The following is a 19,977-nucleotide window of genomic DNA, read 5'->3' as shown; positions in this document are numbered from 1 at the left end:
TCTCTGTCTTTTTGTTTGGCCACAGTAAAGAGACTAATCTGCTCTGCGCTATTATCAGGACTCTGGTGTGACTCAGGTTACCGGCTGAGGTCAAAGAGCAGAGCCCTCGCCTCCTTCCTCCCCCATCATCACCCGTCTTTCTCCCGTCCGCCGCCGCTGACTCCCTGCGACTCCTTTTGTTCTCCGCTCACTGGCGTTTACCGCACGACGAGCCTCCAGCAGAACTAAACAGACATACTTGCGTAACCCCCCGAGCTACAGGGCTTTGCCTTTGATCTCCCCTCTTAACCGACAGTCCATTTTGTCTCCGGGCGGTGCGAGTGGAGGTCCACCACCTTGAAAAGTACATCAGAAGGCCTCCGGGACTACGTACTCCGGGGCTTGTACTTAAGCACAAATGCGGACGTGGCAAATTGCTTTACCCTCGTCAGGGAGCGCCCACTCCCTGTGAAAGAGACAAGGTGAGGCAGACAGAGAGACGGGGCAAGTGTTTGGGGAGCAAACAGAGGGGAGCCCGCATGTGTGAAGACAGGCTTTGATGTTCTTAAGTAATAAGGTAGCGAGAGGTAAACACCCCCTGTCTTCTGTCTGGTTACCTACTTCACAGCAGGATCTTAAATAATTCAATCTACACTGCTTTACTTGGTAGAATTGATTCTATTAACTCTCTGGATCACTAAAAGCCAATGGATTGTTCTGTGAAGGAAGCTCGCGGGCCTGGAAAATAATTTTGTCTGCCGTCAAACAAAAGTGCAAACAATTGGTATGTTGCGGGGTTAAATGTGTTAACCCCACAAAGCAAAAATTTAAACAAATACTTCCCAATGTTAGCGCCCGGGGAAGCAGCACATGGGTAAACATGCCAATTAGAGAGATCCATGGCATACAAGGAGGCCTCCAGTCCATCTAATAAATGGTTAAGCGCCGGGTCATTTCAAACCAACCAGTAAGAGCCAGCACCCTGCTAATAGAGGCAGCTTTGTGCCGCAGACAATCAGGGATTGGAAGGCCCGCATAATAAATACCATTTATGTGCTGCCAATTAGACTAGCAGTGAGCCCATTCAGCCGACCGTCTATTCTCCTCCCTGCACACAAAGATGATCATCAGGGGAGATCAGAACAATTAACTCACTATCTTCTCCCCCTGCTCCCCATTGTCCAATATCCAAGCTATTAAAATAATTAAGGAAATATTGTAAACCAATCCAGCTGTTTGCTTTAATTGAAAGTGTGCACATGCTGAAATTTGGCATCTCGGAGGCAGCGCGGATGTGGAGAACGAATATGAATGAAGCTCCTTCCATTGTTTTGTTGTTTTCTGGGAGATGTGACATGTCTGTCTGAATACTCCCAGCCAGTGCAGCGGACAGGGGAACAAATTGATTTTGTTGCTCAAATGATAAATTACTGCTGAGCGCGATGATAAAGTGGAGGAAATTGGAATCCGTCAACCTGATTGAATCACGGGTTGAAAGTTAAATCAGAAAATCATTACTGTGGTAATTCTTAAATTGCTGCCTTGTTGTAGAATTGCAGTAATATGATTTTTAAACTGTAACTCCACCAAGCACTCGATACACGTTTTTTTTTTTTTTTTTAATCACTGAAGCGCAGTTAAACTGGCTTTTGTTGGGTTTTGTGTTTTTACATGAAAGAGTGGTAAATAGGTAGGGGTCATTGTTTTACACTGAAGCTGTGGGAGGATAAGCTACAGTCACACGAACTCTGTGGTACAACTGAGAGGTTCACTCTTCATATTAAAGCCACTTTACTCAAGTAAATCAGACACGTTTGCTTTGATTCCAAACTTGCATGTTTGCATTTTATTTAAAACTAAAACAATTAGCAAACTGACTGAAAAGCTGACCAACTGAAATTCACCACCCACTCATAGTTGATTAAAAACAGTTCTCGCTGTATGACAATTTGCCAACAATTTCATATTGGGTATCAGTTTTATTAATTTGTCTGGCAAAGAAAATGCGAAGACCTCTGTAACCTTAAGATGGCATGCATGCTGTGTGGGGGCGGTGCTAAATAATCCCAGATAGCATATCTGCAACTTTAAAATAAAAAAAAGATGCTACACAAAAATATATATGTTCACTTGTTTAACCTCCAAACACACGAGGATGGTGAAAAAAGCGACGTATAAAAAAGAAATGTTTTATCTGATTTCTTCCCGGCGCAGTTTCTCAGCTACACTTTGTTTTCCTCGCGCGACTCCGAATTGCACCGTTGTGAACACTTTAGGGAAGATGGGTTTCCTGATACTGTTGGTATCTATTTCAGAGACAGTATTTTCTTCTCGCTGTGGGGAAGCCAGTGTGCTGTCAGGCTCTCCTCTCAGTGATGCATTCGGGGGGCTTCGGCGGAAACTATGAACTGTCCTCTCGCTGCGGGAGCACTTCCTCAGACTCTTAAGCGTCAATATTTCAAGATAAACTAGAGGACACCCCTCTCTGCACTGCTGCGGCACTGACTGTGCAGCTGTTTTTGTCTGCCACTGAGTTCTTTCCAGGGTTAATTGTCTCCATTAATTGTTTTCGGTGCTCTGGGGTGTCAGTGAATGTAGAACAAGTGAGCTCAGAGCTCTTTTGAATGGAAAGAGAGACTTCGCCGGATCGCGTGCGCTGTCACTTGGTGTTTAGCTGCAGATGTGCAGATCAAGTTGTTTCCAGACGCGACTACAGAGGCAAATTGTATCTGAAGAAAGCTGTATTCTCTGGACACCGCAAGTCCTGTCCGTCTTTTGTTCCCCCCCCCCCCCCCCCCTTCTCCCTGAACTGAAGCGAGCTTTAACTAAAGCGTAAACGTTGGAGGATCGCTCTCACCCATGGGACGAGGGTAGGGGAGTGAGAGGGGGTCTCTTGGCCACCACTTTGGGTTTGATTGGTGGGTTTTGGCCAGAGAAAGGGGAACATCTGTGGCGTGGCAGTGCCAAGCTCTCCATGTGACAGCCACACTGGTGGGACCAATTGTTCTGAGTGCAAAGAACAGTAATCACTTCAAGCCCAAGTGGTGGTGGTGTATGTTTTCTCTCTCTCTCTCTCGCTCTCTCTCTCCTTCTCTCCTTCTCTACCATCTACAGATCCTACCTCCCTCCCCTTTTCCATCCACGGTGCTCTGATTGCATGTGTTGTCTTGCTTGCAGACTCATCTAAATTTAGCTTCTGTGGATGTGTGAGACTTCATCCACCAGCTGAATTTACATGCTCTGCAACCCCACCACATCTCATTGTCGTCTCTCCCAACTTAGACTTATCGTGCAAGTGGGGGAACCGTCTTGGACAGAGTATGAAATAAACACGACTGGTTTCACCCACACTGTGTCAAACGGCGGCTTTGGAAATTGATATGAAAGCAGCCTTAACAAATCCTGACCTCTGCTGCCCCCTAAAGAGCGAGGGAGGAAAGAAAGCACGGTGACTGTACCATTGTTGCTTTTTCCCTCCGAAACAGCGAAATCAAAGCACACAGACATATTAAGACGGCAGCCATTCACTTTAAGCTGACAAACCACTCTATTTACCTTTGATGCCATGGAGTGGGAGTCCATTTGTTGCTGTTTTGTACAAGTGCACTACAAAGGCTTGTGTGCATAATCTCTCCAAAGGCAACAGATTACTGCCGAGTGGAGGTGGTGTGGCTGCTGTTGTATGTATAAAGTGATTTGTATTGAGGTTCGAAAGCTTTCAGAGAAAAGATGACCAGCAGTGAGTCTGACGCGGAGACGCAGCGAGGTCCACTTTTAAGTTTCCTTCTCCTTCGCCGCGCTGCAGCATGACAGACAGCGGGGTTAGTGAGTGGGCCGCTGGCTCCAGTAGGGGAATGAAAGCCATAAAGGGGTGCCTGCAGGTCAAGGAGCCTGTTGTCAGATAAAGTCACAGCACAGCCCAGGGCCGGCTGGTGGAATAAGTGCTTCCTCGTCTATTCATGCGGCCATACAGGGAGATTTATTGCACTCGGTGGCAAGAGGGTGCTACGCAAAGCCGGAAACCTGGGGGAGCTCCAACTGGGACATACCTCTTCAGCCCGATGTGTTAATGTCTGAAACACCACAACATAATTACTTCAAGGTGTGATAACCCCCCCCCCCCCCCCCAACAAAAAAAATATTTTAATTTGTTAATAAAAATGCTACTTTGGTTTTTACGTCTCTGAGTGTGTGAGTATAATTAAATGTCTGAAATCCTGGCCTGTTTTTAAAGCAGGTGCAAAACCTTTTAATTAAACACAATGAAGAGATAAGAGAGGAGTTAATGCGCTAAATTAATGAAACTATAGTGTTTTAATTGATTTTATTAGCAATAATGAATAACTCATCATATCACAGCTGCCCTTATGGACATGTGAATCAGCAGCATTGTTTTTTTTATGTGATTATGGTTCAGTTTTACACATCCTATAACCTTTGTTAATATTTAAGTGTCTATTTGATTAAAGACTGGGGTAAATGTGTATTTTATGGGGGATTGGTTAACTCGTAGAACTATTAAATGGCCATGCCTTGCAAATTTGAATCTTGATTAAAAAGAAAAACAATCCAGTTCAAACCTGAGGGCTTTTCTATGTGGAGGTTGCATGTTCTCTCTCTATGTGGGTGGGTTTCCTCTGAGTGTCTTTCCACAGCCAAAAAACCTACTGGATCCTACCTGGTAAGTCGAATGTGAGCTTGTGTGACCTCTCCAGGGAACAATGCAAACCTGTGTTGGATCAAACAATGTGGCAGATGGAAGAACGTATGCATAAAGATACATAAACATGTATAAATAGGCACTTTTTAATTGTTTGCAGTGAACAACAACAGGACTCACAATATATCTTCCTCTTTATTTTTCTTCTACCCAGCACTTACAAAATCCAGCAAATTTCCAAACAGCGGCGACCGAGCTGCTGGACTGGTGCGGCGACCCCCGAGCCTTCCAGCGGCCCTTCGAGCAGAGCCTGATGGGATGCCTGACGGTGAGCCCCCACCCACCCCCACCCACCCCCACCCACCCCCCACTCTCCACAGTCTCGCGCTCAAAAAGGTTCAAGGACGTGGAGAGAGTCGCTATAACAACTGCTGCGTTGGCTCTTTCCACGACTCCCGCAGGGATGCATGAGAACTAATGTTTAGCCGCCTGATCTTCACTGAGGTCACTGCGAAATGAAAAGAGGCATTACACCCTCGGTAGGAACGGCTGAAATCCAGCCACCTTTCGGTGACTTTACTTACAGTGACTCATGAAAGCCACAAAGTGAAAACACAAAAAGGGTATAAGCACAATAAGGTGCTCGGGGCACAATGCAGTCAGTGGTCGTGCTTAAAACACCGAAGTACTGATTGATTCATTGATTAAGATCTCCTACAGGGACAGTTTGGCCTCACTGGCTTGTCTCATTTTTGACCAGCAACAAATATTCACATATATGGAAGTATATATATATTCTTTTTTTTAGTTTTGAACATAAATTAAACTTGATAGAAGATTTACAATCACATCAAAATGGTTTTGAATGGAAGTTGGGTCTGACTTATGTGATGTATAATTTAATATAGTGTGGTGTCAGCGATTGAAACTCTGTGTTCAGTAAGACAATACTGATTGAAAAGACTTTCACATGTGCATTACTAGTTTCTTTGCACAAAGACACCTCCTCCTTTATTTTACAGTTTAACACTCATTGTATGCCAGTCACACGCATATTAAATTATTCGTGACTTATATTCATATTCAATATCCATCCCATCCTGTCCCACTTTTGGAAAGGTGAAGAAATAAAATTCCTGCGTCCATATGCTGAGGCTAAAGCTGGATGTCTACTTTACGCCGTTTAGGGTGTAAGTGTTCCACCATTTCATCTTTCTTTAAAATCGTCCACTTTCTGTAATACACTGCGTCAGTGCCGACAGAAAACGCACAAGCAGTGTCGCAATATCTGTCTCTCTTTGTTATCTGTCATATCCGAAGAGATGGTGAAAACAGCCTTAAACGGACTGTGAGCGTGTCAGCCACCTGTCACCTTGGGCCATACTGTGCTTTAACATACCGCCCCCAGCATAGGAGAGGAGGCACATATAGCTCCTGTTAGCTGCAATTTGTAACCCCGTGGAGGGAGCGAGGCTGCAGCAGGTGAAGAAGCCCGGGAGATTTGTGCTTGAGCACCACAGTGAAACTATTGTGACACATCCCTCCATTCAAGTGATTGTTTGTGTGGCTGCTTTAATGCGCAGCAGCAGGTGCCTTTTCCTCCATTTCGCCAATTCAATTTGTTTCCCGCCGTGAAAATCTCAAGGCTTTTCCTTTTAGTTTATGGGTTGTACAGACCTTAGTGTGAACCGCACTGGGAGGGAGCACCGAGAATTTGATGTGATTGTGAAATTACCCGTTCTCAGACTGTAATGGTAAACACTTCACCCTCTTGCCTGCCTGAATGTTTGTCCCCAGTATTTGCATTCGGTAATGTCAGACAGGCAGTTACACTGCAAGAAATCTTCTTTTTCACACGGTGAAATGTATTGCATCCACAAAGCCGCCAGTGTGACACGATGAGGGTCTTATTTCATATAAAATCAGATCTGACTTACATAATGGCACCAAATTAGAGATAAGGAAGCTTTAAAATGGTGATTTTATTTGTTTTTGAATTCCAATGGAGGTTGTTTCACTTTACCTGCAGATTCATCTGGAGGCTGAATTGTCCTCTTTGTTGTATTTGGACTTCACATAACACACGATATATCTTAAATAGGATGATCATTGTTATCACAGTTTCTAAAACCTTCATGTGTGACAACTTCACACCAGCTCTGTGTTGTTCATTAATAATTTAGTCATGTCATGTAACTGATCATTAAATAAGACAGTATTAATTCTCGTTAATGTTCTTAATGTTATTATTCAAGACACACATTCCATTATTATTCAGCTCAAACGATGCAGAGGTTCTTCTGCAGACTTCCCCTTCACATCACTTTAAAGGTCAAATGTGTTGTAAAGACGTCTGATTTTTGTTTTTGCAGTTGAGTCAGTGTGTGTTATTAAAAACACAGTCAAATTGTATTTTGGGCAACTCCAATGTGAAAGAAAAAGTGTAGATAGTTTTGTAACAATTCAGTGCTTGTCTGCGTCCAGACGCTGGGATTTGTCTTAATACAGAAGATGGATGTGAAGGCGCACGTTTTGCTCGTGCTCCACGGCGCACCACAGCGAGACTGACCGTGTGCAATTAAAGTCCTGAAATTAGAACTGCGTTTTTGTAACTTCTTCCACTGAAATTACCATTTCGCAAAATGTCCCTCGCGAGTTTAGATTCTAATTAGGCAGCCGAGACCCACATTTCTTCTTCTTAATGGGGGATTCCTATAAATAAAGCTCAGATATACGTACTCTGTTTTGCTGTCACGTCGAGACTATACTTACAGGAGATAATGACATGGTGCAGGCAGCAGTGTTCAGCTGCACTACCTCGGGGCTTGTCTTGAAGTTTGGAGTGTGACAGCAGGACCGCGGCAATGAAAAAGCCGGGCAGGGAGAAGAAGCTGTGTTGAGTGGGGCCTGTTGGTCCAAACAGGCCCGAGTATGTCCTGGAGGTTCGAGAGATTTGCGCGGCTCTCTTTGAGCTGATAATGGCGATGGTAAATCAAAGCGGTGTGTGTCGGACATAGTGGTGATTTACACTGCCTCCCGTGGCATGTTGATGTTTCTCTTAATGTTTCCTCTCAGTGGGCATCGCTGCACTTGGACGCCACATTTCATCCTCATCGTTCTGTCCTCTCACTCATATGGAAATGATAAACCTGTAGTGACTTTTATCTTTTAAGTCGAACTGGAAGTTTCATGCTACTGAGCGTCTTTCTGGCGCATTAGCTGACTCAACTACCAGCCTCGGTGTGCATGATCCACTCTTTTGTCATCTATCCATAGAAACCATTATATGTTATTGAAAATGTTTGACTTCGGTGAACTGTAACCTGAATAATGGTTAAACAGCATTCTTTTTTGTAAAACATGCATTTGTTCATTATGAAAAGCCATAAAATGTACGTATTGAAAATGCATGCGGTCGTTGTGTTCAGGTGGTCAGCCGGGTAGCAGCACAGCAGGGCTTCGACTTGGACCTGGGCTACCGGCTCCTGGCTGTGTGCGCCGCCAACAGGGACAAGTTCACTCCAAAATCAGCAGGTAAGACCAGAGTTTTCTCAACCGCCGTCTCGGGCCATCTGGCCATGCAGGCCTGCTCAGGCTCAAAGTTTATATCTGCTTTCTTGGCAGCGTCTCTGCCCCCCCCCCCCCCACTCCCACTGCCCACCCCGCCCCCAATACCCACCCATCACGGCTAGAGACACTAAGAAGAGTCCAACCGACGGATTGCAACGAAACATGCTCACTCCGTCAGTCCAAACGCAGCCGAAAGCTCTGCTTCCGTATCTGTAGAACTCCATGTCACATCTCGCTTCCAAACTTGTTCACAACATTTGGAACCGCGGCTCGATTTGTTTTCTCCTCCTGGGTTTTAGATAAAGTGCGAAGAGGAGAATATTCCATTCGTCACGCGGGACAAAACTACTGTATCACGATGAGTTCCCGTTTTCGAGCAGCTCCATCATCCTGATGCTGTGATGGATTATTGGGACAGATGTAGACTGCTAAATGTTGCTATCAAGCGGGCAGGAGGGGAAAAGATTTTTTTTTTTTTTTACAAAGCATGCTGAAGCATGATGAGAATGAAGATGTATACGCTGTCAGCAGCTCGGAAGATAACTGAAGTATTTTTTGCTCTTTTGCACGTTGTGATTTGTGGTTTCCACCTGTCTTGGGTTATGAGGAAAGCAGGATTGTGCAATTGCTTCTGTATGCTTGGCCACTCCGCTGAGCCCGCTTGAGTCGACTAGGACTTGAAAGTCGGAGCGGCATATTGTTTGAATTTTCACTTGTGCCTTTTTTTTTTTTTTTTTCTTTTCCCATTTTGATTTATGGCACTCAAGAGTTTTATCTATGGTTATATGAGGCTCCAAATCATGCAATGTCACTGTTGTGTCAGCTGAGGGGCGGGAAATCATTCTCTGTCTGCAATTAACTCACAAAGCCAAATGTTCTAATTCTACTTAATGCTAAATCAAATCTCAGGGACTACTTTATGGGCTTAGATAAGATTGCCAATTGATTCTCTGTCTGAATAATTTCCTGCAACAGTAGTCATTTGGAAAGCGGCGACTTCTTGAGTCGAGGCAGCATCCCAAAGTACATTTCATGGGTAATTATGTACCTGTAAATGCATGCGTGTTTTCAGAGGATAGGCCAGTCGAGAGAGTGAGCCAGTGGAAAAGTCTCTCCCAGACGCTTTAGCGGAGGCCCCAGTCCAGGAGGTTGTTAAAGTGGAGGGAATGCTCTCGCTGGCAGCCGGGGGAGATGGCTCTTAAAGGACACTCCCACGGGGCCCCAGGGGCAGGACTGGCTCCCTGACATCCAGCGGGGCCGTTGCCGAGCGACGGGGGGAAAGGAGTGAGTCACATGATGAGGCCCGCATGGCGGCAGCAGGTCAGCCGTCCAACACCCAGAGACAGACGGGTCAGTGTGTGTGTGTGTGTGTGTGTGTGTGTGTGTGCGTGTGTGTGTGTGTGTGTGTGTGTGTGTGTGTGTGTGTGTGTGCGTGTGCGTGTGCGTGTGCGCAGGAGGCTTTTGGAAACCCAGATGAAATGAGATTATATCCGTGCAGAGAGGATGTGGTGGGAGGAGGTGACTTTTGTGTTGTTTGTGCAACGAAACACTTATTTGAAGCGAGATCTCCCAGTTGATAGTGAATTTCTCTATAGTATCATGCCGATCAAGGACGACATGACTTAAACACATTCTCAGAAATGCTGCGTGGACACGTCATGCAATTTTATACCCAGTGTTTAAAAGTCTGTGTGACAAAAAAGTGACAGAATAATGACATATTTGGTGGTTCAAGAGAAGTGGCCGTCTCTCGCAGAGGACATCAGGTTATTGGATGAGCGCTAATAAGTAAATCAGATTTGGCGTCCCATTTTAACCAGGCCTAACTCGTCTTGGCTCCGGCACACAGTGATGTCGGGGCTATTACATTTCTGTTATGTCATCTAAATTCCTGTCCTGAACATGGTAGAAAATTGAGCGGCGGCGGGGAAGGCAGAGCTGATTTCAGCAGGAGGAAATCAATGTTCACAGTCAGCTTACAGCTGCAATAGGTTGTAGCTTTGACAAATTGATTAATGATGAAATGCCTCCGACAATTTAAGGCATTAGTTTGGTCAGTTTTGTGTGAAAAGAAAAGCTTAGACGGACAAATAGACTATATGTTGACGTTAATAGCGCCGCTAAAATGCGTCATTGCAACGGAGCAGAACTTCATGAACTTGATGTTATCAGTCAACATGCAGTCTGTACAGCAAAGTGAACATGTTCGCAAGCGCTTTTATGCCTCCACAGCAGAAAAAAAAAAAGCCATCACAAATTGTAGTATAGTGAGCTGTACCACTGATCTTGTTAATAGATGTACTCTGGGGGGTCGGCCTGTTGTGGTCCTTGTGCCTTTTTGCGAGTGGCCCACAATGTTGGAGCGGCGCTGGGGGAGGGGAGCCTGTCTGCTCATAGTGACCTCTTTGTGAATGGGATTAGCCTGCTCTATTAATCTGTGATTACTTGGACTGTCTTACCGCGGGGCAAAGCTGTACACGTGGAGCTGTGGCGACTTCAAAGTGGAGAGATCACTCGCTCAGTGTGGATAAACTCATCAGGGCCTCCCTTCCCTTCCCTTCCCTTCTCTCTCGCTCTCTCTCTGCTGTATCACAGAGTACATTACAAGCCCTGTTAGGCCTATTTCATCAGTGTCACACCCCTCCTGCATGACCGCCGTGGTTCATTCTGGTTTGGAGAGCGTTGACAAAACGCTTAATCACGATTTTCCTGCAGGAGGGTCAGGAGTGGCGCATTCCCAATCGTTTGCGCTTGGGCAAGCTCCTGGAATCCCTCGGCTGAAAAGAGTGAAAGGAGGCACAGAAAGGAGGAGGACCAGCTGAAGTTGCTCAGCTCCTCCAGCCATTATTTCTGTGATGGAACAAACGCCTGGTAAACTAGCTATTCAGCAGATAATTAGTTGGGCTTCAGCTCTCGCTGCAGGGAGACCAAGTTGCTGCTACACTTGTTTTACCCGCGCACGGCCGTGTCCAAGTATGATCAGTGGACATTGTGGGCTGGAGTGTCGGTGTAATTAAAAAGAAAGAAAGAGAGAAAGAAACGTCTTAAGTAAATGGATTTGTCTTCTTTTTTAGTTGGCTGTGGGCGTCATTAAGAACAGTGGTTTCTTAGTTTCCTGAGTTGTTAAAGCGTGAAGAAACAGGAGCCAGTGTGGGAGGGACTGTGATGTTTTGTCTGCTGTTGCAGACAAAAACTTAACCTGCTTATTATTTTTAGGAAAAAAAACAACAACCTCCAACTGAAATTGGGGTGAACAGTTAAATGAAAAGCGACTGTTTTTGTTCCAAATTACAAGTTTGTAGAGAGCAAGATTTTGGGAGCTTTGATTGGCAATAATGAGTCTCAAACCGAAGAAGTGATCCCACTTCAACCACGGACGCCACAGGTGACGTTTTGGGAAAGCAAGACTGCCATAGGGAAGAACAGTCGGAGAATGAATCTACTGAGAAAGTCATTACACGTGAAAACACTGGAAATAATGTGTGTCAAGTTCAAGAGGGAAAGAAAGTATCCTGTCTCCACTGAAGGTGTTCAAATGTTCTAAGACACTTCAGTCACATAGAGAGTCGTATTATAAAGATGGTTTCAGTGTAACTTATTTCTGAGGACGGTTTATTTTGAGTTTCATTGTAGAAATTCTTTTCAGATTCCTTTTTTGAGTCAGATAAACTGTGTAGTTCAACTTTTATTCTTCCTACTCAAGTATTTGAGTTCTTTTGAATGCCGAAGTGCCAGCATAATGTAAATTTCCTCTTAACCGTGGCTTCAAGTGCCGATCGCTCTCAGCTTTTACGGTGACTTCCAGTGAAGTGGTGCCGAAGACGCAGAGGTCAGATATGTTGTCAGGAAGCTGTTGAAGGATGTACACACAATGCAGCGGTCGGATCCCTACACACCGGCAGACAGGGCTGCCATTCCTCCATGCTGAATTGCTGCTTTTGTGTTTGCCATTGCCCGAGTCTAACAGGCTCTAAACCATAGTCATCCACACATAGAATTCTGTATATGGTCCAGGTATTAGCTCATGCACATATATAGGGCAATCAATTCAAGATCTGAATTCATACCGCTAATATCTTGGAAAAACCTGTTGTATCTCATTATTGCATCACTAAATGACGATGGATGGATGGATGGATGGATGCACATGTATTCAAATGCATTCATTAGAGTCCAAGGTGTCTTTGAAGCCTTACAATTTCATCAAATACATTTCATATACATTAAATGTCTCCAAATACTTCTTTGCATCATATTCGTTTACTGTCTTGGCTTAAAAGCTGGCAGTGTACGTCCACCTATTTAGTGTTAAAGACAAATTCAGATTATTCTCAGAAACTATAAATTCACAATCTACCCCAATTTGATCATCTTAGCTGGGGGGGGGGGGGTTTGCCCTCTATGATCGCTCCATGTGAAATCTTCCAGCCGTGATTTATGTGTTAACTTGCTGTCGGGGTGCAGGGCTGTAAGTCACCCGCTGTGCACTTTGCTGATAGTAAATACCAGGAGAGCAAATAGAGACAGGAGAGACCAGAGATAAGAGCTGTTGAGCTCGTCTGTCCTTCCTCCCTTGTAGTTGTCGCACTTATTATGTCTGTGGCAGCAGGAGGTGATTGGTAGCATTCTCAGTTCCTCCATATGGTCCGGTGATTTACTGCCTCACAAAACCCTGTTGTTTGTATATTAAAATTGATTTACATTGTACCTCATGTCTCTAATTAAATGCTTATTTCAGCCACAGATCAGTCGCACTAATTTGACACCTGAATTGAGTCGTTGCTGGTGAGTGCGGCTTGTTGTTGTTTGTGGATGACAATAGTGGCTCTGGATTGCCTCAGGTGGCATGCGTGTCCCCAGTTTACATGTTTTATAGGTGCGTAATTATTTATCTAAAAGCTTACCCTGGCTCATGTGTGCTGAAAGACAAATGTGGTCTAATTGGCCCCTCCCAGCCCACTGCGCATCAGGAAGCCACGACAGCCAGCCTCCTCATCCCCTCCTTCTCCGTGCCCCTTAATTAAAATGACTAGTTTGATGGATTAAGTCGACTGTATGCAAAGACAAGGTTTTGATTGTTTTTTTTTTTTATTATTATTATTTTTAAAACGCCTTCCCGTGTGCCCACCTGAACCATTTCTGTCACAGCTTTTCGGCGGGACTGGTGGGCGCGTCGCCCTCGTTACAAATGTTGCTCGAAATGAATTGATTGAGGCTTCTTTTACTCGTTTCTCTGGACCCAGGCCAAGATACAGGCTGTCTAGCACATTAGGCACCACCCCCCTTTGCAAGTTTGAAATGTGAGCTGCCTGCATTTTTTTCCTCTCCTCTCCTCTCCTCTCCTCCCCTGCCCACCCCTCCACCTCCCCTCCCCTCCCCTCTCTCCCTTCTGGCGAAGTGGCTGTGGCTGCTTCTGTGTGATGTGTGTATTGGGAGAGCAAGCAATGGATCACTAGACAGAAAAAGAAGATACATCAATAACAGCTGCATACATCCGAGGTGAGGAGATAAGCATTTGGTTCTCTCTCTCCCTCTCTCTCTCTCTCTCTCTCTCTCTCTCTCTCTCTCTCTCTCCCTCTCTCTCTCTCTCTCTCTCCCTCTCCCTCTCTGCCTGTCCTCCCACCCCCTTTCTCTGTCTCCCCCCTCGCTCCCCTCTCTCTCTCTCCCTCTCTCTGCCTTTAACCCTTTAGTGCTGCAGAAGCCGGCTCCTAATTTCTGGGGAATTATTTGTGCCGATACGTGCCGGTCTTTGACCACAGACCTGCGTCCTCCTCTCCTCCATGTAGCAGTTTAGTGTCGTCTGAAGTTTCCTTTTCTTTAACAGCTTATCCCTGTTTTTCCTCTCATTGTCTCTGGGGTATTTGTTGCTTGAGTGCAAAGAAGCCGGTGGCAAGTACAGCAGGAGCCCATTAGCAATGACTCCATCTGTGATTGGTTTTGCCTGCGAAACGGAGAGAGCAGCCATGAATAATTGATGTGTATTGTGCAGTCAGTCACTGGACACGCAGGGAGAGAGGAGAGGAAAACAGAGAGAAGCTGCTGCCCCGAGACACCAAGGGAAACGAGGGGGACAAAGGAGGGAGGGTGTGTGTGTGTGTGTGTGTGTGTATGGAGGGGGGGGGGGGGGGGGGGGGGGGGGGGGGGGGGGGGGGGGGGGGGGGGGGGGGGGGGGGGCACTGGGAAGAATGTTATATAGGAGAGCGAGAAAGGTGGGAGGGATGGAGAGACTCGGAGAACGCTTTAAAATAGCTGCTGGCTTCAGTAGTGCAGAGATTAAGGCTGCCCTGTATCGCCTTTGTTCTGCTGTTGCAGATCCGTGCTCACAAGTGTTTCTCGACACATGAGTTCTCTGTTTTTTGGGGTTTTTTTGTTTGTTTTTTCTGTTCAGTGAGAAATAAGCAGGGACATCGCTGGAGTTCGGTAGGTTGAAATGCGGGTGGCATTTTAGACGTGGAGGGTGGTGGTGGGGGGTGAGGAGGAGCCTGTGCCACTCTGAATAGGACGAGGCTGCAAAGCTGTGAGCTGTCAAAAGGAGGAGACAACAGATAAAGAGGGTTGTGTTTGCAGGGGGTGTATTCAGTGACAAGAGGGAAGGTGGATCTGGTGCTGCCGCCGCCGCTGCTGTGAGGAACTTCACATTATTTCACCCCTGGGAGGGGGCGGCAGACGGGCGGTTGATTCCTGCTTTGGTGGGCGCAGGCAGGCACCCCGCCATGTCTTAAACTAACGGAATGGGGTTTGACAGTATGACGAGTGCCTCGCAGCGCCCCGCGTGATAGAGTTGCAACAGCTGACTGCTGCATTTGACCCACTTACAGCTCACACAGAAGGGGTCAAAATGGCCTTGATTATCTCTCTGAGTCGCTCTGACCTACTTGAGGCGGCGTTTTCCACGAGACTCTTGGCAGTTTATCACACCCACTCCCCTCGGTGCCACAGAGCGCAGCAACCAGCCAGGCTCACTGCACACACACACACACACACACACACACACACACACACACACACACACACACACACACACACACACACACACACACACACACACACACACACACACACACAGTTTGCCCCCCTAAAGAGTTCACTGCTTTCACATCGGGGTCTCTCCAAGTTCTAAACAGGAGCAAGTTTTTATCAAAACTTTTAACCCCTTTTTTCCCCCATGTGGTTAGTATATATTTGTCTTTTTTTTTTTTTTTTTTACTTTATATATCTTGTATAGATACATACATGCAGATTACATACGTTGCATAATTTTAGAGCTGGCTTCAAGGTTAATCTAGTTCAAGGCCCTGAATTGAGCCTAATGGATCATAAATACTAAATGCATTAGTAAACTTGAATTTATTGCAATCTGAAATTGTACATGCAACAATTTGGAAAAGAGCTGTCGCTTCTTTGGGGGAATTTTGCGACCTTTGTGCATACATTTTTAGAAGCGCTTATCCTTTTAGTATCGTTTCTATGCTAATATTTAATACCAGTTAGTTTATGTCTGTTCATTTCTCGTGTTCCGTTATATTGCCCCCAGTGGACACATTAGGAAAAGCAGCTATTTTTATTAGAAATGTACAGGTGATCTCTTCATTGACGTTTCTGCTCAGTGCACCAGATAGGACCCTCTGGTGGGCCAGTTTTGGCCAGATGTTGGTCCCCTCCTGCTTTATATCTGTGTTATGAGCACCAGCTGAATTGCGCTCACAGAAGCGCAGAAAAACCACAACTGAAGTTTCTGTTGAACAAGAGCCGGCTCAGCTGGTGTAATTACCTCTCCTGTGGACCTCGAGAGCATTCTTGGATGTTGGGTTGTTATTGTTCACTTTGCTTGGGTTTGTTCAGCTGTTCAGTAAAGACCCGATTTGGGCAATTATTCAAATCTCTCTTTCTAAAATGTGTCTGTGGGACGATTCCCAACATGCTAAGACAAAAGAGGTCTTGCAACAGGCTGTGTTGGTAAAGATTTATCTGGCTGGCTGTGCACCACTCCACAGTTCCAACTATTCATTACTGTTGTTTTGTCAGCTTCAGTGAAGCTCTTGTTCTTTGTTTTGGACATGTTTTTTTCTCTTTTTTCTCCCCAAGCAAGTTGTGAAATTACACTGACCTTTTTCTTTGAAGTTATTCAGTAAAGTCCCAAGTCAGGAGAAAAGCATGCAGCGGCATGCTGATCACTGATGCCGTTTGCACAGTTGCAAAACATGCAGGCACTTTTTGCATTACTTTAATGGAAGAAGATCAGCTGTAATTACAAGGACTGTCTGTTTTCGACTCGTTTAATCACGGTCGGCCAGTCGAACCACAAATGAGATTTTGATTGCATTTCATTTATTGAACCTTCCAAAGATTCAGACAGGTAAACTTGAGCTCTGCTCTTTTGAAGGCTGTTTGATTTCACGGTGTCTGTTGCAGTGAGTGATGTTTAGCATTGTTGAAGGATGTAGTGGGACTCCTCAGTCGAGCTTTGACATGACAAGATTACTCTTGAATTAACAAACAGAAAAAAGGATGGATGGCTGGATGGATGGATGGATGGATGGATGGATGGATGGATGGATGGAAAAGAGCCTATTTTAGAAGTATGCATGATGTGAGTGAATTTTGTGAATGAATTTTCAGTACTGAAAGCTTTGAATGTGGTTTTACCCAGAGCTGGATCTCCCTCCTCACAGGACAGGAGGGTTTCTACACACTGCTTGTTTTTGTGTTCGGGAGAACAAACAACAGCCAAAACCAGATGTCAGTGGGGTTATTTGATCTTAATTTGTGATAAGTCCCAAAAGGTGTAAAGTAATCATGCTTTTTTTAGCTGTGGATTAGATGTCAGAGAGTAGAGCAGTGGAAAGTACTTCACCTGATCTGTATCTATAGGCGAAGGAGTTTTTTTCTAAATGGCATGAAGTAAATACTCCTTCGCAGCTTGTTAAAGTGATGCTCTGGAAGTTAAAATGTGGTGAAATGATTTGTTAAGAATCAGGATGAGGGGACTATGGAATTGTTAACTGCTTCTGTGATAAGTAAGGATTGTGAACGACGGATTGAATGGAGTGTGTCCAGATTGTATATCCTGCGTTGGGCGCCCCGGTCTGCATTGGGTGAGTGTAGAAGACGAATGAACGGATGACACTGGAGTTTGATGGAAGAGCACAGTAAAAGGGCATCACAGGAATCTGGAAACGTATGTCTTTACAAACAGGCATCGGAGATTTGCATGCTATCGCTTCAACGTAATTCCTCTTTCATGTCACACTCGACAACAGCTCTGTACGCATAAAAACACTTTTCTGTCCATGTGAAGAATAAATCTGTTTTTACTTTATTAACCCATGCAGAGAAATAGCTGCTTGTTCAGGGAAGTCACGTTTTGGGGGTAAGGACTAGAGAAGATTAGGTTCTTTGTCTTTTGGTAATTTATCACATCAGCATGGAAATAGATCATGTAATTTGCGCATCTTTCTGTTTCTGTGAAGCGAGTCTTTCTTAACTATCAATCGAAGACAAGCGGTTCATGATCCAATGTGTATAATTCAATGAATATCTTAGAAATGTCTGTGAAGTGCAGTAAAATGTAAAATTTGAACCCTACAGAAACCAACTGCTGCAGGAGGTGTCAGTCTGACTCAGGTACTTGCTCTGTGTTGAAGTGCTGCTCAGGAAACTCATATACACTGGCTGAATTCAACCAAACACACACTGTACGTGAGCTGGCATCCGATGTGCTTTTTTTTCATTTTCTTTTTTCATTTTTTTTTTTTTTTTTTTTTAATTTTTTGGTTGGTCATTTAGAAGAGTTCCATGGCTGCTGTTGTGTTGTTATGAAGCATGTCACACATCTTGTTTCACCATTTGCTTGTGTCATCGGTCACACATGAATCTGGGCCGTTCATCCAACCCATCGTCGGTTTATCTTTTCTGTCCCGAGACCTATAACGTGTGACGTAAAGCAAAACAGACAGAACTTTGAACATTAAACCAATGGCACGTGGGAGAGGACATCAAACTCCTTCTCGCTTTGCCGAACACTGAAACCATTCACTCAGCAAGTAACTATAACACAATGGTGTGTCTATGAACACATCAGTGCTCATACTTGTCGTCATCTTATACATCCCTTGTTTAGACATTTGATTCGTTACTAAAAGTTATTTGTACACTGCGCAGCAATACTGAAAGTATACATGTGCTTGGTAGGTGTTCTAAGCAAGCCATTTTCATATTTGCCCTTCTTAAATTGTTGGAATCTCATGACTATATATTTTTTTAAAGTAACAGGATGAAAACTGCATATACACACAGTAAACTTACAAGGAAAGTTCACTATAGAACTGCATATAAGATCAAATTGGATCCCTTGTATGCTGTAAGTATGACATTGTTGGGTCCATTTCTTTGCTCCCGTTTACAGAAGTCACCACAGCACGTCAGGATTCACACAAAATATACAACATTGAAACAATTAGACTTAATAAAATAAAATGAAAAGAAGGGAAAGTACCAGTTCAAGCCGAGTTAAAGTCAACAAGACGAAATTGATATAGAACACAAAGAAATTAGACGTTGTTTGCAAACTGTATTTTTTTATGCTTTTGAAGTAACAGATGAGAATAATCCCAGTTTGGATAATGTTTGAGTTTCATTGTTTCCATTTGGCTGGAATATTTCTGACGAGGGAGCTTTTTATTCCAATCCTTTAGCTGTTGCACATATGGATGTCTCTAATGAGCCTAGAGGGGTGCCAGGACCAGACCCAGGTTCCTCCAGTGTCTGTTTCTGCTGTAATTCTAAAAAAAAAAAAAAAAAAAAAGGCTTTGACCCCAGGCCCACTGTGAAAAGGTCACAGGTGAATCAGCCACCAGCGCCCGCGGCCATGACACCACCAGCCCTGGCCAGCACCCTGAGGTGGGCACGACTCCGGGCACATCTGCTCTCTGGCTAATTAGTATCATTGTAGACAAGGGCTTAAGGCTGGGCCTTGGTTAATAGCAGCCTGTTGCTTGGGGGAAACAGTCTGGTTCCTGTAAGCTGCTTCTTCGCAGGTCTGTTCATCTGACGATCAGGCTGGAGGAGCGTGTGGTTAAAAACACAGTGGGATGGTGCAGGCGGCAGTTGGTGTGGTGAAAGGTTTGCCAGTGTCACAAACTGAATTTGCAATGTTTGTGCTAATTTGTCACAAGTACACAGTTTGTACCAAGAGGTTGTTTTAAAAAAAAAAAAAAAAAATGTACACAGTGACGACAGGTGCATCTCCAAAAGTTGTAACGTAATTGAAAAGTTGATCTCGTCAAAACAAATATTTCCAAAAGAAACATAACAATTTAGAAAAACAAGATAAATAATGCTGCCAATAGGTTAAAATCCTAGTGTCTGTAAACAAAACTAAACAAATGTTAAGTATATATACAATGAAGACTTAAGCCACAATGTCAATGAGATACGATCACAGTGAAAACAATGTAATTATTTAACCAAATAAGACTTGAGAAGCCATGTAAACAAGATGGATTTAAAATCACAGTGTCAATACACTAAAATCACAGTGTAAACAAATGTAAATGTTAACAATGGAATCAACTAAGGTTAAAATGACCATGCAAATAAATAAGTCCTAACTAATAATGTCCCACATGGAGCACCTGCACTGCACCTGGACATTTTGGTATAACTTTAAAACTTCATGTGTAAGTTTACGGTGTACTAGTGAGGCTTTTAGAAGAGTAATATGAACAAGAACCAGAGAAAAATACTTTTTTTTTTCAAATTTCAAATAA

The 19,977-nt window shown here is 44.4% G+C and overlaps 1 protein-coding gene across 2 annotated transcripts in view; it reads left to right on the top strand.

Moving 5' to 3' along the window:
• Window positions 1–19,977, top strand: part of LOC308145614 (zinc finger MIZ domain-containing protein 1-like) — a 114,159-nt gene that overhangs the window by 77,377 nt on the left and 16,805 nt on the right. For both annotated transcript variants that reach the window (XM_080517083.1, XM_080517082.1), the window contains 2 exons: window positions 4,854–4,967; window positions 8,068–8,173. In XM_080517083.1, coding sequence (XP_080373209.1) covers window positions 4,854–4,967; window positions 8,068–8,173 — 220 coding nt within the window. The remainder of the gene's footprint in view (window positions 1–4,853; window positions 4,968–8,067; window positions 8,174–19,977) is intronic.

This window comes from Blennius ocellaris (assembly GCF_963422515.1).
Source record: "Blennius ocellaris genome assembly, chromosome: 21".
Lineage (NCBI taxonomy): Eukaryota > Metazoa > Chordata > Actinopteri > Blenniiformes > Blenniidae > Blennius > Blennius ocellaris.
Note: the sequence above shows the minus strand (reverse complement) of the source record. Positions and strands in the feature narration are given on the sequence as shown.